Source organism: Aspergillus novofumigatus (genome assembly GCF_002847465.1).
Source record: "Aspergillus novofumigatus IBT 16806 chromosome Unknown P174scaffold_5, whole genome shotgun sequence".
Taxonomy (NCBI): domain Eukaryota; kingdom Fungi; phylum Ascomycota; class Eurotiomycetes; order Eurotiales; family Aspergillaceae; genus Aspergillus; species Aspergillus novofumigatus.
The window spans coordinates 1229111-1254307 of NW_020194278.1; the positions used below are offsets into that span (position 1 = coordinate 1229111).

Genomic DNA, 25197 nt, shown 5'->3' on the forward strand with positions numbered 1-25197 from the left:
CTTGCCTAACAGAAGCTGCCTTCCAGATTCAGAAGGGTCACGTGCTTTGCCCTCATACAAGGACAACCAACACAACCACACACACTGCCTATACTCTCTTTTGTATCTGACAATCTCGGGCCCTATTATGATCCAACAATGTGCTGGTCATCAATAGCTTTTACTTATGGCCCCGTGTTTTGCTAGCGGTGCGATATTTCATTCCTTTTCCATAGCGCTTATCAGCCCACATACTATATACATTTTGTCTCTCGAACGCGTTACAGAATGACAAATTCGACATGTCGCTCTTCAAAGAGCTCAGAAGTCTCTGCAGCAAGCAGCTTTTTGCATGATACGCAATCGACAACCAAAGAACGCGAGTCCATGCGATTAGTCGACTCTGCTACCATTCCTTTGCCTCTATCTGATACATCAAGTGAATCTTCGGACGAAGTACAATCTCTTTTGCCTTCCTTCGAGAGGCTCTCTATTAGCTCATTTGCTTCTGAAAGTGCATGCATGAAGAACCGCAGGCAGCAGATCCAAAATAGCACAGACGGTTTTGGAGCTACGACGCTCCTGTCGACAGTCAAGGAGACCGCTACTGAGAGAGGTCGCGGAAGATTTAGGCGGACTTTCGATGGCGTTGTAATGGTAAAAGGCTCTAGGAGCCCAAAATCTCCAGACAGATTCATCCCCTTGAGAGAGTTCATTGATCCTCCGTCCACACCGTTGCGAGTGGGAAAGCCTACGCAGACCCTGACCCCTGAAGAAAAGCTTCTGCGACAACGCACACCAAGGTCAGATCCCTTTATGCCTGAGCGGCCTCGCAGATCTGCAAGTGTCCCGAGAATACAATCCGGGCATACCTTCAGCCCTCACTATATTCCCCACCTCATCAGCGGCTCAGCTATCAGGAGTGGCAGTGAGTTCGGACCACGGGACCCCCTCAGACAGGTCAGCGCTGGGGCCGTATGGAGCGTCGGCGGGACGTCTGCCATGCTAGGTAGACAATTTATAGGGATACCTGGTGACACGAGAGGTCGTCTTGCGAGTCGAGCGATCGCTCCAGTGCATACGGCCAGATTTTTCTCTCAAGCCGCGTCGTCCGAAGAGCCAGAAAAGCACGAGTCGAGAGTGGCTCTGGCTTTGAATATCGACCCGATAGTCAAGATACTGAAGTGCAGGCTATGGCCACTGCTCGAGTCGAAGCCGAGTCCGTCGCACCCTGATTACGAACGTTTCTCTCCGTTAACATGGAAAGGCAGTGCTTGGAAAAGGGGAGAGGCAGATCAATGTAAGTCAAGGAATTTGCTTCCTTTGTTTAGTGAATCTTCAACATTGAATGAGACAGCCTCAATGATGGAGCTATCATTCCAAAATCTACGAAAGCATGCTAGCTTACAGGACTATGCTTGATGCCACCCCTTAGGCACAAAAAAGATACTTTTGTTTGTCCGGGTCACTCACATATCAAAGTTTTTCAATGACATATAATATCACATAATTGTTCTTTGTAGAGACGGGGAGTATCGCTCTCCAAACGATCTTTGGAGGTGCTAACGTTTGTGCCTGACAGGGACGTCGACCGGTGCAAAAGAGGACGCTGAGAGCATCGTACCAGCACGCCCATTCCGGATCCTGGACGCCCCTTATCTTCGCGATGACTTCTATTGCACAACGCTCGCGTATTCACCTACCTCTGGAGTTCTCGCCGTTGGGCTTGCCCATCGCGTGTATGTTTGGTCGGAGATTTTTGGCGTGCTGTATCCCCCCTTCGCGGACCATCATCCCTCAGATTTCGTAATCTCTCTATCTTTCTCGTCCGAGAGCGGAGGCAAAGACATTCTGGCCGTCGGAAGGCGAAGTGGGCTGGTCACCCTCTGGAGTGCTCCTGAAGCCGAGCCACGCTATGAAATTAGTCATCCCAACAGTATCACTTCGGTGGCTTTCAGGCAAACAGTGACGCGCAGGTTCTCTGAGCGATTCCACAACGTTGAGGTCAATACAGAGGACCTTGCCGTCGGCGATGAACTTGGCAACATATGGTACTACTCAGTAGAATGGTCCAGTGAGGAGATTCGAGAACAATTTGGTTGGAACGGTGCTATCACCCTACTTGCCAGAATTTCCGCACATACTCAGAGGATTTGTGGTATAACGTGGTCTCCAGATGGCGCCTACTTGGCCACTGGAGGAAATGATAACGCGTGTCTAATCTTCGAGCTCCGTGACCTCATGCCCTGGCGACAGCTCAACCGTACAACAAAACCTTGTAAATCAGCTCAAACCTGCCAGTCGATAGGCGTGCAATGTCAGAATGCATTCTCTTCCCTTTCTGCAAGCACAAGCAAGCGACTATTCAGGCGGCGTGACTTTCTCAATTTGCTTCCTTCATGGTCTCACTTTCGCCTCGGTTCTTCGCAAGCATCACTCCTTAAACACACCGAGTCGCTCGCCTTGGGGACTGAGAGAACGGTAACGATACCCCCAAATAGACAGAAGCATATATTGGCTCATGCGGCGGCCGTCAAAGCAATTGCCTTTGCGCCATGGCAACCGTCTCTCCTTGCCACCGGAGGCGGCTCGAACGACCGAGCCATTCATTTCTGGCACGCCCCGTCTGGGGCGTGCCTGGCGTCCATCAATGTGTATGCACAAGTGACTAGCCTTATTTGGAGCAAAAGGCGAAGGGAGATTGTCGCCACTTTTGGGTTCGCACAGCCAGAGCACCCGTACAGGATCGCTGTCTTTGCGTGGCCGAGCTGCGAGCAGATCGCTGCAATCCCGTGGGGTCCGTATGGCACTAGTTGGGATGGGATAAGCAACGCTGGTGCAATTCATTGTGGGCGCGCTATCTGCGCTGTGAGTTACCCGGGAAAGTCACATGTCCTTATGCAGGATCTTCTCGATCGTGCGACCAGCATCTCGTCTTCAGCGTCCACGATCCAGCGCAGGCGAGGGCAAAGCGAACCCTACCGCCGTACATCGCACCCTATTCAATTACGACCAAGTGCAAAAGAAGGAGGCCTATGGTGCCCTCGGACGCTGGATGAGGGATGCATTATCGTTGCGTCCAGTGACCAGACTGTAAAATTTCACGAGGTGTGGAGTGGGCCAAGGAAAAGTACGGCGGCAGCTTGCGGCCCTTTCGGGGGCAGCCAGATTCTTGAAGGACTTGAAGGGCTAGAGAAGCCAGGGGACGAAATCATCAGATAGTTGGGATCTTCTCTTGTGCGAATGCCCCCGTGTTCCAGTTCTGGTGCGATATAAATTCATATCGACGAAGGCGGAGGACAATGACCAGAGAAGAGTAAATATTTTTAATGTATCCTTACGTATCCCCTATTGAGCCAATGGCCATATTCTCCTATCTCGCCGGTGCTTATCGAGTCCGGACCAGACCATTATTTGGCTCCTCCCCAAGATCTTCGAACCGTCGATCATCCGATAGTGTCGATCATATTGTCTTTGCCCTGTGCACAGGAACAATACACACAGTGTATACCTGTACCCCTACTACATAGTCCCTAGTTTGTACGAGGCCTATTGAAGAATAATATAGAGAGTTAAACACGCCAAAAGTCCAACCGTGCTCCATTCAGCAACTGCTGAACGCAATATTAGTCTCGTCTGTGAGCGATAATTGGGCCCTTCAATCTTCGCAAGGGTTGACTGGGCATGCATAATCGCGTCCTTCTACTGGCTCAAATACTAATCAGGCAGCATGGATCGACATTCCGCAGAGATCAATAGCGCGGTTCAAGTACAAGACTTGCCTAACTTGGTTGAGATTGATGGAAAGTGATACTCAAGCTCAGGCTTGCAACTTAAAACCAACTTACACAAGCAGCTTATCGCCATCATGGTGTCCTTTTTGCAGGTTGTGGCATCCATTCTCCCAGGTGCCATTGCGGGCACATCTATGCCTACCACCCTCAACATCACGGTCATCGGCGCCCGAAACAACCAGTCGACCCTGGAATGCTGGTCACTCGAACCGGGCTTCGCTTCATCAACTCAACCAGGTATTGCAGGCAGCGCTTCGCTCACCCTAGGACCTGTAGGGGACAACGCGACCTACACTATTGTTCCTGCTCAATTAGATGGCGGGATACACAATGCTCCCGTGAGACAGTAAGTATCATTTCCAGTTTTCCCTACTCATGTCGTCCACAAAAGCCAGATAGGAACGGAGCGTTGCTGATTTGAGGAAAGGTGGGTGATTTTCCTCTCTGGACTGGCGCATATCACTTTGCCGCATTCAGATGACGAGGCCTGGATTCTGGGGGGCAAGCATGGGATGATCTTGGCGTTGGATACGGCGGATGTTAGCGCGGATGGGCATTATACGGAGTATCCAAGTGATGAAGTGACGGTTGCAATGGCTGTGCCTTTAGGGGATGAGGAACCAGCGCATCGAGTGTTGTATCAGGGTGCTTGTAAAGCGACGGAGGTTGATTTTTGAATGATGGTTGATTGCGTTGCTCGGGAAAGAGAATATATATTTATCATTCCACCATGCAGATCAGTCATATTTGGCGAGCAAGTCATGATCAGATAGTTTAGAACTCGTATGACTCTCATTTGCGGGATGATCAGGGCCAGAGGAATCTTGAGATTAGGTGCGCATATCCAAGAATCTAGGTAGTAACTAAATGTATACATCGAATGGTGTGCCCTTCCACCCTCTAATGCAATCACAGTTGGCGGCCACAGTCCAGAAAAAATGAAAGTCTCTTTTACTTTTGTTCAAAAAAAAAATATCCATCCACATAGCAACAGATCACAGAAAAGTGGCAAACAAGAACCAGACACGAGAACCCAAAGCAGAAGAATCAGGGTATTATCTATTTCCTTCCCGACTTCTTCTCTTTTCCTCCACTACCGCCAAACTTGGCTTTCTTGGACGGTGGGGGTTGCGCAGAGAGTCCATCGTCATCAGACTCCTCATCTTCGGTGTCGGCGATGAAGTCTGCCATCGAGCCTGCACTTTCCGCATCATCGTCATCCTCGTCGTCCTCGTCCTCCAAAGATTCCTCGGCGTCAGAAGAACCAACAGACTCTTCCGCCTCAACGTCGAACACGTCTTCCTCGTTCTCTTCCTCCTCATCGCTGCCTTCATCTTCTTCATCATCCGACTCGTCCCGACCGGACTGCTCACCGTCAATCATGGACTCGTCCTCGTCGTAGGTCTGATCGCGTATCGACTTGGTCCGCGGCGTTACTGCGTTCTTCGCGGTGTCGGCATCGCTATCCTCATCCTCCAACTCTTCCTGGCCTTCGACGTAAATGACGTTGTCCTCGTCCTCGCTATCCATGCCCTCGGCTCCGCCGCGGAGGGACTGTCTAAGTCCCAGCTGCGCATGCAACATGTCGAGTTTGCCCTTGAGCAACAGCAAGGACGACAGACTCGACGAGCGCTGGTCCATAACCTTGAACAGGGTAGACATCCGCTTTAGCAGTTCTGGCTTGCCGGCGAGAGCGCCACCATGAGCAACACATGTCCACTGTACCCACACGAGAAGGTGTCCGTACCGGCCCGGGCGAGATGAGAGACGCTCGGCCAGCTTCTGGAGCAGAGTGGCGGCGAGCGAGGAGTCGAGACGTTGAATGGTTTCACGGACAATGGTAAGGTCACCTGTATGGAAGCATGATTCGAGCATCCCATTGTCGTTTGTCTTGAGTGACTGCGAAAGGACCGTAGACAACGTGACGCCAGAGGTGATCTGCTGCACCGCTGCGCTGGGTTTCCCAGGGACGAGAGATCCGATACGAACGTCGTCCTCAAGCTCGGCTTCCACATCAATTTCTTCCGAAGCATTGGCCCGCAAAAGCTCGCCAAAGGATGGCTCTCCCGTTTCGTCCTCTTCCGCATTTTCTTCATCTCCGGCTTCTGATCGCATCTCAACGTCACTATCCGCATCCTTCTTCTGCTTCCGCTGCCGAGTTTCCTTCTTCTCAACCGACTTCTTCGCATCATCGACGTCGTCCTCCTCCGAATCCTCCTCACTGTCCGGCACTGTTGCATCCGCCCTCGTGTCTTGCATCTCGACATCATCCTCCACGAGGTCCCCTTGTTCGACCACTGCTCGAGATTCATCGACTTGGGTCTCACCTGCAGCTCGAACTCCATTCGTTATAACCGAGGCAAGAACCGAGCTAGACTTGGTCTTGACAATCTTCTTCAACCCAGTGAAAGCTAGCTCCTCAGTATCTATATCAATGCAGTTGATGCGCTCAAAGACCGGAATAATGCCTCCTTCGGCCCACACAACTAGAATATCAGTTCCTTGGAAAGTTGCTGCAACGACAGGTACAGAGGCATCCGAAGTCTCAGACTGAGTGATCTTGATTGAAGACTCCGCCCGCCTCGTCAGCTGCCTTCCCCTCGCCTTGAGACTGGTCTTGGAGCTCTGATCCTTTGGCGGCACGAATGGTCTCGTGAAAAGTTCAATAGTGCCATCTTCGGTCACAGCTGCGAGGATTTGCTTCTCGATTGCCAGAGCGTCATCTGTTTTTTGTCCTGCACCCGAAGTCAACGCCAAGGATGATACTTCTGTATCTGCAACGAGGTTCAACACAAGCTTGCGGCCCTCAATGTCAAAGACATTGATGTAGCGATCGCCATCTGAGGCAAGAAAGAGAGCTGTTGCGAGGGATTCTGTGGAGGAAGTGATAATTTCCCGAATCTGGTTCCGCATCGCTGGGAATGATGCAGTCGATTCATCTCCCTCAACGTCGATCAGGTAGGGCGTTTGAGAGGCGCAAACGACAGGCGGATTGGAGGGCACGGGGCGAGAAAGGGTGCTATAACCTGTGGATGCTGGTAGATGAATTGTTCTACAAAAAACTGTCAGTTGGAGTTATATCGAGATATCAATGAGTTGAAGAAACCAACCTGGTACTCTTCCCGGTGCGTAGATCCCACTGCACTAGTTTGTTATCACCACCAATACTCCAACCTTCCTGACCCGGTCGGTCCGCAGTGAACTTAAAATCCACAACACCTTTGTCATGTACACCCTCGAGTGCCCCCACAATCTTGTCTTCGGTAGGCGAGTACATGCGGATTTCGGAGGCGTTTGTACCAAAAGCAACAACTATATCCCCTTGCTCGAGTCCATTGCTAGCACCATTGACATCAGAATGGCGCTTCCGCTTCTTCTTCCCTTGCTGGTCACGGTCTCTTTGTCTGCTAGGGAAGTAGCCCCAATCTAGAGATGTGACAGTCTCCTTGGGACCCAGGACATGTTCGCATTGTAACCGGCCGGTATTTGTGTCGTGAATTCGGAGGTGCTGACCATCGAGACCCTGAATGACAGACGCAAAAAGCGCCAATTGATACTCAGAGGGTGCAAACGACGCTTTCAGTATCGAAGACTTATTACCGGTGTATGTGAGGCCGGACACTGCGGGCGATGCAGCGGACGAAGTCTTCGAGACGGGAGGGCGAGAAGCCTTTTTGCCCATTTTTGGCAGACTGTGCGGGTAAAGGTAACTCAAGACAGACGCCGAGAAGTATCGTGATCAACGCAGATCTGAATGTTTTGACCTTGTCGAGCTGCCAACGGTCGCCGTATCTGGGCAGTGTTACTGAGAAGGAAAAAAAAAGTTCTGTAGAGGCCATACTGCGCTAGTCTAAAAGCGGTCTAGTGTCTGTGAAGTTCCGCGATCGAAATGTCTTATCTAATCCGCTACTGTCCGCTTTTGCAGGCTTTCTATGGGGAGTGCTTACTGCTCAAGGATTTCAAACAAAAGTTCAATCTCAAGAGTATGAAGAGTGCTATTTAGGTCGCCTTGCCAGATAATTCCTGAAATCGCAGCCTAGAAGATGACTGTGAACTATCATCTGCCTAGGCCTCAGCAAAAGTGTTTACCATTTGTTGCCCGATTGATGAAAATTTCAGCCATGCTTGTCTCCCCCCAAAATACTCAAGACCGCGCCTGTACCCTGTACCCAGGCTTGCTTGAAGAAAGAAGACTTCAAATCTCCTTAACTTCATTTCATTTCAATATGAGGCTCATGACATTGATTGGCAGATTTCTGGTGACCTCGACATCGAGCAACAGCATCAGACTGCCAATGCTGTTGATACGTTTGGCTCTCTGGATCCGTTCAACTATGCTGAGCACGTCAATGCAGCCGGCCTACTAATCACCAATTATGACGGACTTTCTGAGCAGAAAGCTGTATGTTTCCAACCACCCTGTTCAAAACAACCTGATAAACAAGCGTCAGTCAAAGTCAGGGAAGCAGCTCAAACAGTCATTCTCCAGTCTCCAATTACGGTACAATGTGCTTTTCAGGATGGGTTCTTCGCTGGACGTCGATTGTCAAGGCTGCGGCAGCGCCACAATTACTCTCGGTGCATTCAATGCGGAGCTATGGACTCTTGCTATTCAGAAGTAGGTGTGGTGAGACGAATCGTCCATTAGTATGCCTACATTGAGACATACAATCTGGGTTTAGTACGGTACTTACCTCTGTCATGGTCAGATATGTCGGTATGAGAGATTGCCAGAAAAGGAAAAGTGCCTTGGGCGACTCCTGTTTACTGGTTCCTCTTGGCACTAGGCAGTCTTGCATCATTATGTGACACGCTAGGCCTGATGCGAGCTACAAGCCTCCAACGCAAGGGGACGGAAGAAAGGTTGACTCAGGGCTCAACCCTGACTTCCATAATCAGAAGGCGGCCAGCACATGGATATTTTCCCTGAGTAAGCCTCAGCACAGCTCTTTCCAAACCAAGGATTTTGTGATGCTGCTCTTCCTGAATGTGAATGCCTAACAGGTTTGGGTATGTCATATCTGACCTCCCACATGGCTAGTTTCATCTCAAATTCATTCATTATCTCACAGAACCGAACTACAGTCGGCTCACTTGGTTACGGTCAGATTAAAACCTCTCGTTCTGATTTCGTTTGCACCTTGTTTCAATCCATTTGATCCGAAAATTTTTGTGATCATTTTACGACTGTCTTTTTCGAAGATGGGTGATGGTTCCGACAGAGAAAACTTCTGGTACAAAGGTTCCACACTAAAGTATGCCACAACCAATAACATATCAGACCTCGTAGAACGCGTCATCACGCAACCAATCAACGCCTGCTAAATGGCTTGAACTAGAATGATTGGGATTAGCGCCACAGATGGGGCTAGTGGCAGAGGACGGACGAGCGCGACGCGGCCGTTCGTACTTAAGGATTCTAGCACCCTCCTCGGATTTTCTCAGTCTCTGTTTCTGGAGCTGAGCTGAGAGCTGCGTTGCACCCGCGCCCGGTCACGCCTGTCCCTTCCTGTTCACCTTGACCCTTATCTGTCCCCCGTCTCCCTCCTGAGTGCTGACCGCCCTTATTTATTAATATTCGATCTTATTTTCTCCGTATCCTCGGTTACCGCCCTCGCATTCATCAACTTACTACCACTTATCATCACAACGCGTATTTCGCGACGCGCTCTCACATCATAATCCCGGTCGCAGCCCCTGCACCTACTTATTTCCTGTCATATAAATCTTATCTCTGAACACACCAAGCTTCAGTGTCGACTTAACCCTTATTCTGCTGAACGCTTTTCTTTAACCTCAGGCGTTGACAGAGGCACGTGTCAGAGAACCGTTACGTGAAAATCACCTGATTCTCAGCCTTTCTCTGACTCCTCTTTTTGGTTCACGCAAAGTTGTCCGGCTTTGCTAATCTTCTAAGTTACGACTTTGCCTCCAGCTTAGTCAAACTGATTTGCCGCCCACGTGACTGTTCAGTTACCGCCTCTTGGCAATATAAATTCCTCCTTGTCGCATTCTCCACTTTCGACCTGCGCTAATCTTCCTCGTTTTTGTATCTTCCGCAACACTTCTCGGCGTCGCGACTCTTTGCGACCGCTAGAGGCAACACTTCTCCTTGTGTCTTCTGTCATCTAACCAGATTTTCTGCTTGACGGGTTACCGAATCGAATCATTAGTCTGTGTTAGCGCAGATAATACCTATTCAGTGCATTATTGTCGTTGTCGCTATCTAAACTTCAACTGAGAACAGCCTCTTCCTGCTCCGTTAGTTCCTTGTATTACGGGCTCCCCAAGAAAGGTGATAACTGTTGTCCTCAATGGCGACGCCGCCTCCCGAGGCTCCTCCTGTTGTCAAGGAGGACAAGCCTCAACTGCCGCCGTCGCCAAATGGTGCCTCATCTGTTGATATTGGTCGCACAAGGTACGTTTACAATGCTGACTACTTCCACCACATTGGTAAATTGACGAGCTCGCTAATTTCGTATAAGTAGCCCGCAGAATCATGTGACGGAAGCAGCGTCGATCAATGGTACGAACAAGCCCGAAGGAAATGACAAGACCGCCGCCTTAAATGGTCACGGTACTGAACAGCCGTCGTTGACGAATGGCGCCGGCTCCACTGTGTCTCCCCCAAAGTCACCTACTCAACCACCTACGGACGTTCCTGCACCATCGACGACGACAGCAACGGAGAAGGAAGAAGAGAAACCCCTTACTTCCACGCCTGCGGATGGATCAAACAAAGAGCCAAACGGGGCCAACTTGGTTCCTGATGCGCCTGCGATGCTGGAGACGGGCTCAACTGTTGGTACAAACCAGGCCTCACCGCAAGACACGAAGGCATCGCATGACGTATCAAAGCCACCGACTGATTCGTCATCCGATGCCAAGGTGGAGAATAATGGACAGGATTCTGGCGTGAAAACCGAGCTGCCTCATCATCCTTCTACTACTGCGAAGCTGGACACCATGCCCGGTGATGACGCTACTAGTAAGGTGCCAACTGTACCGAGTCTGCAGACTTCCGATCAAGACATGCCTGACGCGCCAGATGTTCCGATGTCTCCAACGAAGGTATCCCGTGAGCGCGATGCAGACGCCGATGATGAGCCCGCTGCCAAACGCACCAAACTGGAAGATGAAGGCTCAGCTGAGGTCAAGCTTCCTGATCTGCCAACACCTGTCGCCGAAGCACCTGCCCGCACCACTGTGAATGGGGAGGCGGCCATGACTAAGGTCCAACATAAATTCGTCCTCAAAGGTATTCAGAGTTTGAAGCGCATGAATGATGCTCGCTTCTACCGCGAACCTGTCGACCCGGTCAAGATGAACATTCCCCACTATCCGCAGATTATCAAGCATCCTATGGATCTTGGAACAATCGAGCGCAAATTGAAGAATAATGAGTACAAGACTGCTCAGGCCGTCGTGGATGATTTCAATTTGATGGTGCAAAATGCAGTTACTTTCAACGGACCCGACCACGTGGTGTCACAAGAGGGATTGAAGCTCAAAAGCACATTCGAGAAGCAAATGATGAACCTACCCAAGGCTGATGAGGTTGAGGAGAAGAAGCCGAAAAAAGTTTCCACCAAAACTTCAGCGGCCCATCGGGAACCGCGCACTAGCATTGGGACGTCCACAGCTCGCCCGACCGCCACTTCCCCTCAAGCCACGACTTTTGCTCTTGGACCAGAAGGACTGCCTTTGATCCGTCGTGACTCTACCAATACTGATGGCCGTCCCAAGCGCTCGATTCATCCACCCAAACGGGATTTGCCTTATTCCACCAAGCCCAAGAAGAAGAAGTACCAGTGGGAACTGCGATTCTGTCAGGAAGTCTTGGATGAGCTCCACAAACCCAAGCACTACAACTGGGCTGCCCCCTTCTACTTCCCTGTGGATCCGGTTGCACTGAACATTCCAACTTATCACAGCATTATTAAGAAGCCGATGGATCTTTCCACCGTCCAGTCCAAACTCAAGACTGGCCAGTACGAGAATGCCAAGGAATTTGAGGTTGACATGCGTCAAATATTCAAGAACTGCTTCAAGTTCAACATCCCAGGAGATCCTACCTACATGGCCGGACAGAGATTCCAGGAGATATTCGAGAACAAGTGGGCTCAGAAGACACGTTATCTAGAGGCTCATGAACCCCACCCAGAACACCAGAGCGTTAGCTCTTCCTCCGAAGAAAGCGAAGAAGAGGAAGACGAGAGCGACTACGACAACGAGAAGTTGACCATGCTGCAGAAACAAATTGCTGAAATGTCGCGTCAAGTGGAAGCCATTACACAGAAGAAAAAGAAGACTCCACCAGGCTCGAAAAAGCCTAGCAAGTCCAAGTCCGGAAAGAAGGATTCAAAGAAGAGCGGAACCATCCCCTTGGGCAAGAAGGACAAGAAGACTTCCTCCAAGTCATCCAAGCCAGAAAAGCAGCGCTACGTGACTTATCACGAGAAGCAGATCATATCGAACGGAATAAGTAGTCTTCCGGACAAGAAGATGCAGGAAGCCCTCAAGATTATCCAGAGCAACGTTCCAGCCTTGAAAGTGAGATTTAACTTCCACCATCTCAAATGGTATGTGCTAATGTTTCCTTTCAGGGTACACAAGAGACCGAGATCGAACTTGACATCGATGAGCTCCCTAATGAGGTTCTATTGATGTTACTGAAGTTCGTCAAGAAGAACGCCCCGCATGTCGTGGAAGAGGAGGATATGACCGCTTCTACTGCAGCAAATATGGCTGCTCCGAAGCCAAAGAAGAATAAGCCTATGAGCAAGTATGAGCAGGAGGCTCAGATCAACATGCTCGAGAGCAACCTCTCTCGTTTCCAGGGCGGTGGCGGCCGTTCCCCCGATCCTCTTCCGTCTGTGGAAGCGAATGAAAGTAGCGATGATTCAGAGGATGATTCTGAAGAAAGCGAAGAAGAGTAGACCTTTTGTCCGCTCCAATTCGCGTGAACTGCATGACGCGCTCCTGTGGCACTTCATGACTAGTTACTCGTCAGCATTGTCCCTGAATCAAAGCATGACTTTTGAAATTCTGTTATGCCCTTTTAGCGACTCGTTTTGTCTTGGAAGACAGTCTGGTCTTCACATCAAGTTCTGGACTCTCTGTACATAACCATCTTACTCTCGTCTTCCGGGTTCGAACCTTGTGTTTTTCCCCCTCATTTTCTTTGCTGTTTTATTATCCTATCGGGCGAATCTGCGCAGGTCCAGGGGGCGAAAGCCACAATTCAGGATCAGCTCACGTGGCGGATGACTTCAATTCTTTTGAGTGTCAGCACCATGGAGTTTCTTCTACCGATTACCTTGTTTCTATGATACCACTTCATAGCTCTGGTGCTCGTACTTGTGGTCCCGTGGTTCTTGGTTGAGGGGACAATTTGTCAGCTCGCAGAATTCCAAAATTCCTGAAGTCGGCCATAGAGCTCTGAGTGAGGAAACTTGGAACCAAGGCACGAGCGTACTCGTCAATGTGAGTACTCAAGAGTGCTCAGGGCTCGCAGGACGCCGCCCGGAGTCGATGGGAAAAGATTATGGCGCAGCAGATACATGTATGATTATGAAAGAAATGTGAAAATGAAAGCGCAAAAGCCTCAAAATCCGACCTTTCTTGTTGTGTCTTTGACTTGTATTCCTAGCGCTGTAGTGTGTGACTTGTAGTTGTAGATACATCCATAAGTCACGGGTCGACCTGGCGGTAACGCGGGAGCACGGAAAGATAGGCAGGTGATTTTGCAGCTTTGTTTACACATCTTGCGAACTTCCAACTCCTAGCCATTTCGAAAATGATACCACCCTGCGACCCAGTTATCCTTGAAAATAATCCCCAATTCGGAAAACTTTATCAGCACTTAACAACCAATTTACTCAATGCCGATGGCTCGACACGAGCCAATGATGAGCAGCCAGCCAGAAAAGCAGTACTGGAAGTACGTTCAAGGCGCCACTTGACTTGAGCATTGGCAGCGTGGACGAAAATGGCCGTGCAAGAACCAAATACGATGCAGATTTGACCCGTGCTTTTACTGCTTCTAGGAACTGAGAGGATGTCGAGTGCGAAGCGCAAGCAAAAAGATCAAGCAACAGACGCTACAGCAGCTGGCTTTTGACGCCGGCAGTGGGTTGCCGGATGATGTCAGGATAAGCTCTATCTGAGTCGAAATATGCGTTAGTTTGCTAAAAGTCTGTTTGGACAGTATCGCGACCCTCTCGCGGTGATTACCCTCTACCTGGAATCGTCCCCTAGTCGGCTTGACCTTGAGGATGGGGACGACCACGAGAGCGCACATGCACAAGCTCTATCCCTTTTAGCTTCGGATATTGACGCCTTCTATTCCATCATTCCTGCACTAGTCATACCTTTTTCGAACGCCTTATCGTCCGCCCTCGAAGATCTCCGAGCAATTGCGAACGCCGGAAAGAGCCTAGATTGCGCGGCGTCTGCACCTGCGATACCGCATACGTCTACATTGCCTACACGTGCTCGTGTTCGAACAAGCCGTAACCAATCCAAGGCGAAACCACAGGCTCCTCTCGCATCACAGCTGCGGGAGCGATTGCAAAACCTGCGTCAGATACAGTTGGCGCAAATACCAGCTGCTCGTGTACGGATGGCGGTAACAGCGGCAAAGGTCCTGGAAACACGCGCTGAGATATTGAAGCATACGGTTGTATTGCTTGAGCGCGTAAAGCACGGCGCGCTATCCAGGGCTACCAAGGCTAAGGCTGAACATCTTGCTCTGGTTGCGCAGGGCGTGGAAGCGAAGCTCAGGTATGTCTGATCAAAAAGATTACTCCGCATTATAGCCAAGGTCCCTTGAAACTAATGACTTCGAAAGTATAATCAAACTAGACACTGCAGCAACACTCTATACTCCCAAGGTTGTTACTGCCCTTGACCGATACCGCCAGCATCTCCGGGAGACTCGTGAAAGACTGGAACAGAAGCAAGGAAACGTTCTTCAGGAACTGAAAGGCTACGAAGGTGTGGACTCTGCTGAGGCTCATGAGCCATCTGCTCGTAGCAACAAGGGGCATTTTGAGTCTGGCCCGATGCGGGAGATTGCTCAACGGTACGGATCGCTTATAAAAGAGATCGAGGCGGTGAAGTTGGAGATTCAGAGGTTAAGTGGCTAGAAACCTTTTTGCTAATGTTCTTGTTTGGAGATACCCTAGCTCACTAAGAATACAACGTCATCCTTCGAAGCCTCCGACGGGAAAGTTGGACTCCGGCCTCAGTTGCGGAGTCGTGACTTTGGCCCTTATCTGAATCCCCGCAGTCACATGATCCGACCCACTAAAAGTTTTCTAGTGATAAAGATCAATAGACTGCTTTGTACTTTTTTTTTACAATAGACGTTTCATAGTTGAATTCGCGAGTGCACAGAAAAAGATACGATCACTCAATATGGCCGACGAAGCTCTTTCCATCTACGACGAAATCGAGATCGAAGACATGACCTTCGACCCAAATCTCCAGATATACCACTACCCGTGCCCCTGTGGCGACAGATTCGAAATCGCAATCGATGACTTGCGCGACGGCGAAGATATTGCCGTCTGCCCTAGCTGCAGCTTGATGATTCGGGTTATCTTTGAAGTGGTATAGTTGCCAGTTTCGGCCTCGACTAGATCACAGAATATGGATCGCTGACACATGTTTTCTGCTTGCAGTCTGATCTTCCCAAAGATGGTAATCAGCCGGCACCAGGTGCAGTTTCCGTGCAGGCGTAAATCAGCCCAGAGACAAGCTATGTTATGAAGCTGGCCCAAAGTTCCTCGCGCCTATTCCTGAAACGCCGCACGGATTACTGGCAGCCCGTACTTCAACTTAACGAACCGGAATGACTTCCCTCGGAGTATCGATACCTGTCAGTTGATGGAGGATACAGGAATCACGCCACGACTGCAGCCGTCCGGGCCTTCGTGGCCTTTTCTGGTTCTCTCGTATCCAAGGCAATGGATATGCGCACCCTGCGAGCGACTCCCCTATGACTACAGTGTCTTCGTGACTGTCAGGACACTTTGCATTGAGGCAGAGGGACATCACAGCTATATCCGACCATGGTCATGATAAAGATTCACCTAAGTCACGTCAAGGATGATATAAGGGCGTTTTGGTTGTGAAGAAATCTGGACCTGGGAGGAAAGAAGATCATTATATTGGTGAACTTTCGATTCATGATTGTATATCTGCGCAGCAAGTGAATATGCACTTGATGCGGGTGTTTACATCGTTCCCATGGACGAAACTGAAATGTTGATCTCCATATCATACACCGTAACCTCTTCGTCATAGAATATGGTAATCTTAAACATCGCCTGATCATCCACATACTCCTTCTTGGCCACTCAACAATTATTTCTCAAATTCGCTGTAGACGTCCTTTGCAATGTTCAACGACAGCTCCGCATTCAACAGATCCGTTAAATTGGATCCATCGCGGAGGTAGATCCATTTTCCATTGCCGAAGGGACGTGTATCCTGCTTCTCATGCATTTGGTCTCCTTCGACGACCCAGTCGTACCGCTTAGGGCCAGAGATTGGCGAGCTGAGCCAGATCTGCTTGTTGGGAGGCTGCTTGTTCAGGACATAGGTTCCTACACCGGGAACTGAAATATTCATTACGCCAGCCTAGAGTTAGAGATCGTATATCGAACCGCGAGTTAGCCAGAGATGCCTTGCAAATCATAAGGGCGGCATGAGTTGCCTCGGACAAGAAACGGAAAAGAGAAAATCTACAACGCAGGCCCGCAATACGCACACTATACTCTGCCTCGATATCAGATCCCTCCTCCTGGGCCTTCTCCACTTCATTCTGAATCACATTGAGATAGTACTCCGCGAACTCGTGATACTGCGCGTCAGTCAACGGCGAGGGTTCCGTGACATGGGTGGACGCGCCAGCGACATTATTCGATTGCGGGTTCGGGGCGGGAGGGTCTGCGGAATCAGGGAAGATGCCCTTGCGGATACATTTGGTGGATTGGAACCCTCGACGGGATGCCTGGGACGAATTGCTGACGCTGTTCAATCGGGGTTGAAGATGAATGGCTGCGGGCACCGTTGCTGAGACCCGGCCTACACGGAGAGAAGGACGGGCGGCGGAGGAGACAGCAGATCGAGAAATGCGCGAAAGCATTTTCGGTGATTTTCGAGCTATAAGCTGACCTTCAATCGACTATAAAGGGGATGCGTGATTGCCGAACAAAGAGAGGATGGAGAAGGTTACGGATGAAATGCGGAGGAGAAACGAAGATGCGCGTCATATGTCATAGTCTTTCCTCGATGCAGCTTAGCTGTCGATAGCTCTCCTTCAGCTTCCTTTCCTCCGTTCCTCCATGTTTTCAGGCAGCTGATGACTCTGATTCATGTCTATTTGTACTCATTGTGGTAGCATCTGATCATTTATCACTATCCTTTCCCATCGGGGGCGCATATTTTGGTTATGGCAAGTTTCCATATGGCACTTTACTACTGTCCCAAAGTGGCATAACTCTTATCACATATGAAAACCCTCAGGCCTTTCAGGCCTCTACTTCAACCATCAACAAGCCCTGTTTTCTGTCTTTATCATTGGAACATGTCCGAGAAGAAGAGAAATGGAGCACCACGGACTTTCCCTAAGAGGGAAAAGAGGCCCCCTCTGACACACTTTCTGTGCCTTCCGCTGGTGAACGACATCTCGCTACCTCAGCTGGAATCTTCTTTATCAACATTTAAAGCTGCCATTCCGTCGGTTTGGCATTCAGACGAGAATGGCTCCGTACAACAGCAGGTTTCTGCTGAACGCCCGCTCATCCCCGATGGCGCGGTGCGTCCCGTCGGCACTCTTCATCTTACGCTCGGGGTGATGAGTCTTCCCACGAAAGAACGGCTGGAAGAAGCAATCCAGTTCTTCCACTCACTCGATTTAGCATCCATAATGCATGAGGCAGAGAAAATCGCCAAGAAATCGAGACGGTTCCGAAAAAGGAGTTCATCGCCTCGACATCAGTCTGACTTTACGGGCGCAGTGGGAGAGGGTGAGGAAACTCACCCATCAAGGCGACTAGAGCAGGAAGGTGACTCTGGTTCCGCGATCGTTTCACGAGGCAGCTACGAACCATTGACAATTTCTCTCGAATCCTTACATGCGCTTCCGAGGGGGCGCGCGGCTACCGTCCTTCATGCTGCTCCTGTGGATTCCACGTCTCGCCTCTATCCCTTTTGCGTGCTGCTGCGGAACAAGTTCCTAGAGGCAGGGTTCTTGCAGGGCGAACATATCAAGAATAAGCCAGGCTCAAATGACACTGAGCCCCAGACGCCACCCAAAGACACGGAAATGGACACCGGCGACGCAACGAGTACAATACACCGAGCTGAGCCAAATCTAGATCAAGGCCAACAACCCCATACGGATACTCCGTTCGAGAATCGTACAACCCTTCTTCAAGAAATGCCCGTCGATTTGGCGGACGAGTCTGCTCAAGCACATTCGCAAACTCGCGAACCCATCACGACCACGGTCGTCACCGCTGCGCAAAAGAAGTCTAAGCTCAAAGTTCGACCGCTTCTCCTTCATGCTACGGTGGTGAACACTATCTATGTCCGTGGTCGACGGCGAGGAGGAGGCCCTCAAAACAGCGGTAACCGCCGAAACAGTCAATACACCTTCGATGCACGGGATATTCTTGCTCACTACCGAGACTATTACTTCGATGGTCAAAGAACAACGCCACGGTCTCCTTCCATTACAGTGACCCCTCAACCCAACGAAATAGAAAGGCGACAAATCGCTAACAACGAGACTGGGACGGAAAGTGCGTCAAATTCTGCCAGCACTACAGATGGCAGTGGCAGCGAGCTTCGCAATTCCTCCCCGGAGAAGAAACAGAAGACGTCATCCATGAAGAGGGTAGACGCATTCCCTTTCGTTTGGGCAAAGGACTTCCCACTAGAGACAATCTGTATCTGTGAGATGGGCGCAAAGAAGCTTGATCCTGACGATAGTGGGATGAATGCACGTTTGGGAGAAAAATACCGAGTTGTGGCAGAAAGGAGCCTGGATTTCACATCTTCGGGGAACTCAAAAGTGGTTGCTGAGGGCAAAGCTTGCCACCAGGATGACCAAGAATCTAATGGCTGCGGCAGCATCGATGGGAGTGTTGAGGGCGGCGTTAAAATCTAGAGCATTCAAATGGCCTCTATATATATACTATGATCATGGCATGCTCATTAGAGGAATCTCCTGTCGTACTGACAGTTGAGAATCCGTGCCTGAGGTATTTACCCTCGAACAAAAAAGACACCAAAACGCCTCGCTGGTAGGATATCTCCCCGAGTGATCCAATGACAGATGACAAGTCACGGTGCCACCATAGAATGGGGAAAGAACAAACACCTTCAATGCCTTCAACTTAGCCTGGCAGACCAACAGCATCATCGCACGCGGCTCATGAGCGTCTCTGTACCCCTCTCTATTGACAATTCCGCCGCCTTTGTTTTGATGGCGCTGATCATGCTTCTTTCAAAATCATCCCTAGTCCTCAGCACTGCTTCAACCCAAGACAACTGTAGATCCCAGTATTCGGTTTTGAAGTCCTCGTAAACTGCAACCAGAGCCGGACCTTTCTCTGCTTCGAGCAGACGGAGAAGCCAATCAACCAGCCGCCACTTCTGCTTGATCGAAGCAAATGAGTCGGGGTATTTCTGGAAGAAAGCAAAAACTGTAAGGACGTCGTCCTTGAACTTGTCTGTGTACGGATCGACGTGCCGCTTGAACTTGACACCCTTGTTGCGGACCGATGACAGATATCGGATCAGAAGTTCGTCGGATAGTTCTTCAACCAGGATGTCGGTCAGGGAAGGATGGAGAACGGCAGAGTAATCTGTCATGTAGTCCTCAAAAGTTGAGGTGATTCGCTTGATGGCAAAGTCGCCATACCATTTTTGGGTGAAGAAGTCTGGAATAGTGGTGCGGAAGTCGACAGCGAAGACGAGTTCGACGAACTGCGTGAGACAATACGTACTCAAGTCCACATAGCCGTCCCGCAAAGCGTCGAGTTCAGGTATGGCTCGTGAGGCCATATACTTCGGATCCACGGATGGCTCGAAATCACGCTTGAATTTGCTCAAGTATCCCAGCTGGCCCGACTCGTCGTTGTCGTCAATGCAGGCGATCTGATCGTTGGCAACGGCAATGAGCCAATCTTGCAATAGCTGGAGGCCTTCGAGTTGGTCGCCGCCCACCGCCTTATATTTCGCACATTCCTCGTCAATGAGCGTTTGCCAGGTGGTTTGGCGACTCTTGAGCACTCGGAACATAGCATCAATGATGCCTTCTACAACATCTGTTCGAGAGGAAGCACCGGAAGCCACAATCTGTTCGTGTAGCATACGCCACATATCTGGAAGGGTCTTTGTACGGAAGTATCCTTCTGCGTTGGTGTCGAGGGAATCTGGAATGCGCTCGACGAGTCCTTTTCTGTCTGTTTCGGTAATTCGATCCATCCATTCTTCCACAGCTTTGATGATGATGTTTTGCCACTGTCGGATGAGCTCAGGCTCACGGTCGTCAAGAATGTTTGGTTGGAGCTCGGATTGCTTCCAGCCGAGCTTTTTCATTTTCTTATAATACTTTTCGCTCCAGTGAAGAATCGCAAGCAAGTTGTCTGCCGGTAACTCAGGGTCATTAATGAGCTCGATCAGAAAATCATGCATCATTCGGTGATAAATATTCGTATATGTTTTGTAAATCTTCCACTTTTTCGGAAGCAGTGCTTGCATGCCTTGTTGAACAGAAAAGAGGTCGTTGAAGTACCACTTGAAGCTCTTATCCAGGTTCTCAGGATCGCCCAAAAACGCCTCCTTGGTTTCCCGAAACTGGTTCTCCGCATAGAGCTCGATTGCTTGCAAGAGTTTCTCCTTGTAGCCGCGAACTGTTTTAGGACCAATGTTCATGGACTTAAACCGGCCGGCCAGGTCCTGATGATCCTTTTGTGCCTCCTGAAGAGCGCGCACCGTCGCGTCATTCTTCTCCTCAGTCATAACAATCACACCCAGCCGAACAACCATACTCCGGTTGTCTGACTGCACTAGCGGGATGAGATTCATACAAGCGGTTCCGAGATGCTCATCAAACCAATCAATGACAGAATCCAGGCCTTGGAAGTAGTCCGCCAGCGTCGCTTCGCTGCTCGGGTCCTGAGCCTTGCGAATCTGGTCCATCGCCTCGTCTCGAAAATCTCTCAACCGCGAGATCTGCATGTGCACACGTAACAAATTCGCCTGATTCTCAAGATCCTCGTCGTCCTGGCGCAAAAGCTCCTCGACCTCAGCAAGATCGGTACTAAAGTTCTCCAAGCCCTTCTTCATCACCAAAGTTGCTTCGAAGTTCCGCTGTACTTTGGCCAATTTATCAATCCGCGAAAAGTCCTCGACGCTCGTTTGTGATTCCGCGCACAGTTTGTCTATAGTCTGAAGTTCGTCTCTCGTCTTTGTGACCTGTCGCTGGCCCTCGGTCAAGGCATTGATACTACGCTGGACTGTTTCCAATTGATGCCGGAGACCTTCCCGGAGCTGTGAGTCAACTGCTCCCTTCTTTCGCGTGTATTCGGCTTTCAATCCTGCAATCTTATCCAGGTCTTCTGGGTGGCGCAAGATTTCGTCTAGCCGGGGCATGGCCAATGTGCCGTCTGAGTCTCCTTCTCGCGCCATGTTGCCAGATACGTAATTGAGAAGTTATTATTAATGTCAGACTGCGCAGCCTATGCGATGTTTTGATCCTGCGGGAGGTGTTGGAAGGATAGATAACTGCGTGAATCGAGCCGGATGTCGCCTTAATTGTGAGACTCAGCAACCTCAGAAGAAGCGTACGCGCAATATAGAAGTAGACTGCGCCAATGCAACGTCCAGGACAAACGTAGTGAAGTAAAGCGCGCAGCGTTACTAACCCAGGGTGTCTGTTCGAAGGAACTCGACCGGTCGACCGACAGATCCTAGATTATGAAACCGGCAGCTGCTGTGCTAATTCCATGCCCAGTTTGCAAATTGCTGGAAGCAATTCCCAGCAGCAGCCCATAAGCCAGACACCGTGCTTTGATGACGGGAGTACACCTAAGCTACACCGTCAAGCTTCCCCGTGAATTCCACCCGCCCGCCACATGAAGACACCGGCAGAACAGAATGCACGTGACTCTCCGCCTGGCTGACCGACCATACCAGCAAAAGAAAATCCCGATATTTTGCGGACAAAGATATCAAGCTAATCGAGATAATTGAGCAGGCGTGGAGCGTAAGACACTATATGCCAAGTTGACGACTTCATTCATTCCTCGCATATACTGTCCATTGCGATTCTTGAGTTGTCGAGGCTTTCGTTGAGAGAAAATTCCGCCAGGCCATTGTTACACTTCATGTCCAACACCGCAACTACAAGCAAAGACAAACAGTCAGAAGCCAATTGATCCCAGCTTCCAAACACTCCAAAACCGACGATCCGAACGGAAAACTCATATACTCATCAACATGAGCTACTTCCGCGTCACCCTCCTCCGCTCCGCCATCGGTCTCCCACGACGAACAACAGACGTCCTCAAGGCCCTCGGACTCAAAAAGCGCATGGCGACAGTCTTCCACCCAGTATCGCCATCGGTAGCTGGTCAGATCATGAAGGTCAAGGAACTTGTGGAGGTTCAAGAAGTCGACAGGCGGCTCACAAAGGAAGAAGTTCGTGCTGAACGGAGGCCGGACCCGGGGTACTATGTCGAGAAGGCATCAAATGAAGAGTTTAGCGAGAATCGGTCGGCATAGAATGCGGGTCTTACTACCAACTTGTTGCTCTTGTTTCTCGGCCATGTGAGCCAGCTGGGATGTTCCCGGTAGTTTCATGCGAGGATATCGGTTTCCTAAGCATATGTGGACGCCTTTGAGACGGTGGTTGTCAACATCTTCGATGCAATCATTCTGCGTGGAAGCTCCAGTGCCTAGTGTACTGATGCTTGAACGCCCTCCTGCAGGAACGTTTATATCTCATCTACACTTCCTCTCAAACCTAGCCATGTTCTTCACATGGCCAACCCGGCCCTCTATCGTCCTTTTCAACGATTCATGTATTATACATATCTTGTGCCAGCATTATTATACCAGGATGTCAAGATTGGTCCTTTTTTCCTCCATTCTCTTATTGTCTTGGTGTTATGTTACTGATTTCCGAAGGTCTGATGAGAAGAACAATTTGTACAATTATATAATGTATGAACAGTAATCTGCTTGAACGCCTTAAACGCCACTGCCGTAGCTATATCATTTAATCAGGAACCCAATATCTCAAAGAATTGGAATTTTACGGGTGAGGAACGATTCAACGTTTCCAGCGACTTGCGAAACCCATGGCAACCATCCAATCAAGCATGGATCTTTTAGGCTTTATACAGAGTGTCCAGGAAGCCTTCAGCAAGACGGCTGACAATGCTCTTATCGGGAATGCTGCCAGCAACACCATACAGCGCGGATGTTTCGCCACGCTTGAGCACATACGACTTGCCCTGCCGCTTCCTCTCCTCGGCCTTCTCTAGCTCTTTCTCCACCGTCTCGACCAAGTCAGTGGTCAACTTTTCGACTGCAGCCGCTGTCGGAATTGTGAATGCCACGTGGATTGCGGGGGGAGACTGGAGAGCATTTAGGTGCCAGCCTTTGGCCGACAGACCATCGGCAACGTCGTAGATATCGATGGCACCGTTTTGACTCTGGAACGCGACCACGCTGACCATGGGCTTCCCGATGATACCGAGATTCTTGGACAGAACTGGATGTTCTTTGATTGACGCTTCAAACTTCTTCGCCGCTCCTATGATTTCAAGGCAGCTGTTGATGTAGCCAGTCTCACCAACGCTCATCAGGCTGGTCCAGCAGCCTGCAATCAGAGCACCTGGCCGAGATCCTGCCACGGAAGGAGATGCATACACACCACCGGACCAATCAGGGTAAATAAAGTACTGGTAGCTGCGGTATGTCTTGTTGCGGTAAAGGAGCACGGAATTGCCTTTGGGTGCGAAACCGTACTTGTGTGTGTCCACACTAATACTAGTTACGCCCGGAAGGCGGAAATCGAAGCCTCCTTCTTCCTCATAAGGGGAGGGAAAGCCGGCCTTCTTAAGGAATGCAATGACAAAGGAGCCCAGACAACAGTCGACATGAAGAGGAATCTTGTATTTAGTTGCAAGTCGGGATAGAGCAGGGATATCGTCGACGATTCCATGAGGGAAATTGGGCGCGGAGCCAACCAGAAGAACAGTATTGGGATTGATTAGGCGCCGTACAGCAGTAATATCAACCTTGTATTCCGGAGCTGGGCAGGGAACCCGATGAAGCTTCATTCCAAAGTAATTGCAAGCCTTGTAGAATGCAGCATGGGCCGTATCTGGAATAATTCTACAATGAATGTTAGCAACTCTATCCACTCAGCAGTCCGAGGCATAGTACAGGACTCACATTTCAGGCTCCTTTACTCCCCGTTCTGTGAATGCCTTCTGTCTAGCTGCCAAGCAGGCCATAAGAATACTTTCGGTACCTCCGCTGGTAGTGACACCGGCGCCATCCGAAGGAGCATTAAACAAGGCGAGGACCTACAAATACTCCATATTAACAAGCACGTCATCCAAATAACCGGCGAAAACTTACCATGGCAACCACCTCAGCCTCCATCTTGCGAACGCCAGGGAAAACATCTGGGTGGATGGGGTTTGCGACGCCAAACTGCCCAAACGCCTCCGTTTGAAGCTTCAACAGGTCCTGGCCACCATGGTAGACAGCTCCACTGACTCGTCCATCCTCCCAGCGGGTATGCTCCATGTTCGCCAGTTTATCGAGTTCGGCGCGAATCTGCTCTGATGTCCACCCTGTCTGGGGGAGAGTCAGATACCTAGTGACACCGGGGCCAGTGGCGACTAGTTTGTTCTCGAGATTCTCGATCGCCGTTGAAACCTGCTTGTCGACCTGGCCACGTACCCCGGGGGTACGCAGGAATACGGAATAGAAGAACAGCCGGATTGAAGCGTAGACATTACGGATGCTGCCAATGATGCCATAGCCGCGGAGAGAGTAATAGGTCTTGCGAACATAACGCAATAGAAAAAGGATAAAGATAATATTCCGAAGTCTGTAGTTCGCGTACCCACCGTGTTAGAGTTCGGGTGTCAATGCTCAGAACGGTCGCTCCATGATCTTCCCTATGGGCGGGGGACCAGGAATGATGGGTTGATTCGTCCACTTACAGATCGAAGTTCAAGGCCGCCAACTGCGCATTGGGAGCCCTGCTGTAGCCAAGCAGTTTGTTCTGTAAGGCAACAGGAAGAACCGAGGAAGCCATTTTGCAGACTTTTTAGGAACCAGAAGAGAGTGGATGGGGATAGGTCACCTCTAGGTAAGT

General features: G+C 50.1%; 12 protein-coding genes across 12 annotated transcripts; 8 read left to right on the forward strand and 4 right to left on the reverse strand.

Moving 5' to 3' along the window:
• The first annotated feature begins 140 nt into the window (after positions 1-140).
• On the forward strand, positions 141-3325 carry P174DRAFT_408490 (WD40 repeat domain-containing protein). The gene is made up of 2 exons (XM_024824172.1): positions 141-1279; positions 1562-3325. Exons 1-2 carry the CDS (start codon positions 268-270, stop codon positions 3199-3201), a joined length of 2652 nt encoding a protein of 883 aa, XP_024681309.1. The 5' UTR covers positions 141-267; the 3' UTR covers positions 3202-3325.
• A 459-nt stretch (positions 3326-3784) lies between these two features.
• Positions 3785-4611, forward strand: P174DRAFT_442584 (uncharacterized protein). Its single transcript, XM_024827608.1, has 2 exons — positions 3785-4119; positions 4201-4611. The coding sequence occupies exons 1-2, from the start codon at positions 3848-3850 to the stop codon at positions 4448-4450; spliced, it is 522 nt and encodes a 173-aa protein (XP_024681310.1). The 5' UTR covers positions 3785-3847; the 3' UTR covers positions 4451-4611.
• P174DRAFT_442585 (WD40 repeat and Utp12 domain-containing protein) lies at positions 4589-7559 on the reverse strand. The gene is made up of 2 exons (XM_024827609.1): positions 6884-7559; positions 4589-6825 (listed from the first exon to the last, which is right to left on the reverse strand). The coding sequence occupies exons 1-2, from the start codon at positions 7453-7455 to the stop codon at positions 4833-4835; spliced, it is 2565 nt and encodes an 854-aa protein (XP_024681311.1). The 5' UTR covers positions 7456-7559; the 3' UTR covers positions 4589-4832.
• Positions 7560-7816: 257 nt separating this feature from the next.
• P174DRAFT_432102 (uncharacterized protein) lies at positions 7817-9098 on the forward strand (the record flags this gene model as incomplete). The annotated part of the gene is made up of 6 exons (XM_024825731.1): positions 7817-7822; positions 8026-8175; positions 8225-8391; positions 8591-8703; positions 8778-8783; positions 8815-9098. The coding sequence occupies 6 exons, from the start codon at positions 7817-7819 to the stop codon at positions 9096-9098; spliced, it is 726 nt and encodes a 241-aa protein (XP_024681312.1).
• Positions 9099-10087: 989 nt separating this feature from the next.
• P174DRAFT_371784 (putative transcription regulator BDF1) lies at positions 10088-12712 on the forward strand (the record flags this gene model as incomplete). The annotated part of the gene is made up of 3 exons (XM_024822394.1): positions 10088-10191; positions 10262-12326; positions 12380-12712. 3 exons carry the CDS (start codon positions 10088-10090, stop codon positions 12710-12712), a joined length of 2502 nt encoding a protein of 833 aa, XP_024681313.1.
• An 860-nt stretch (positions 12713-13572) lies between these two features.
• P174DRAFT_408500 (uncharacterized protein) lies at positions 13573-15048 on the forward strand (the record flags this gene model as incomplete). Its single annotated transcript, XM_024824174.1, has 4 exons — positions 13573-13716; positions 13823-13921; positions 13984-14558; positions 14626-15048. 4 exons carry the CDS (start codon positions 13573-13575, stop codon positions 14921-14923), a joined length of 1116 nt encoding a protein of 371 aa, XP_024681314.1. The 3' UTR covers positions 14924-15048.
• A 146-nt stretch (positions 15049-15194) lies between these two features.
• Positions 15195-15520, forward strand: dph3 (CSL family zinc fnger-containing protein; the record flags this gene model as incomplete). The annotated part of the gene is made up of 2 exons (XM_024824982.1): positions 15195-15389; positions 15461-15520. The coding sequence occupies 2 exons, from the start codon at positions 15195-15197 to the stop codon at positions 15518-15520; spliced, it is 255 nt and encodes an 84-aa protein (XP_024681315.1).
• A 432-nt stretch (positions 15521-15952) lies between these two features.
• P174DRAFT_442589 (frataxin family protein) lies at positions 15953-17015 on the reverse strand. Its single transcript, XM_024827610.1, has 2 exons — positions 16552-17015; positions 15953-16421 (listed from the first exon to the last, which is right to left on the reverse strand). Exons 1-2 carry the CDS (start codon positions 16927-16929, stop codon positions 16146-16148), a joined length of 654 nt encoding a protein of 217 aa, XP_024681316.1. The 5' UTR covers positions 16930-17015; the 3' UTR covers positions 15953-16145.
• A 355-nt stretch (positions 17016-17370) lies between these two features.
• P174DRAFT_372825 (uncharacterized protein) lies at positions 17371-18957 on the forward strand (the record flags this gene model as incomplete). Its single annotated transcript, XM_024822456.1, has 1 exon — positions 17371-18957. The coding sequence occupies one exon, from the start codon at positions 17371-17373 to the stop codon at positions 18955-18957; it is 1587 nt and encodes a 528-aa protein (XP_024681317.1).
• A 251-nt stretch (positions 18958-19208) lies between these two features.
• P174DRAFT_371508 (SNARE-binding exocyst subunit SEC6) lies at positions 19209-21485 on the reverse strand (the record flags this gene model as incomplete). The annotated part of the gene is made up of 1 exon (XM_024822382.1): positions 19209-21485. One exon carries the CDS (start codon positions 21483-21485, stop codon positions 19209-19211), a length of 2277 nt encoding a protein of 758 aa, XP_024681318.1.
• A 544-nt stretch (positions 21486-22029) lies between these two features.
• On the forward strand, positions 22030-23040 carry P174DRAFT_442592 (mitochondrial 54S ribosomal protein uL30m). The gene has a single exon (XM_024827611.1). The coding sequence runs from the start codon at positions 22296-22298 to the stop codon at positions 22578-22580; it is 285 nt and encodes a 94-aa protein (XP_024681319.1). The 5' UTR covers positions 22030-22295; the 3' UTR covers positions 22581-23040.
• Positions 23041-23188: 148 nt separating this feature from the next.
• On the reverse strand, positions 23189-25137 carry P174DRAFT_432108 (sphinganine-1-phosphate aldolase DPL1; the record flags this gene model as incomplete). The annotated part of the gene is made up of 5 exons (XM_024825732.1): positions 23189-24200; positions 24261-24394; positions 24450-24878; positions 24943-24997; positions 25043-25137. The coding sequence occupies 5 exons, from the start codon at positions 25135-25137 to the stop codon at positions 23189-23191; spliced, it is 1725 nt and encodes a 574-aa protein (XP_024681320.1).
• Positions 25138-25197: the final 60 nt, after the last annotated feature.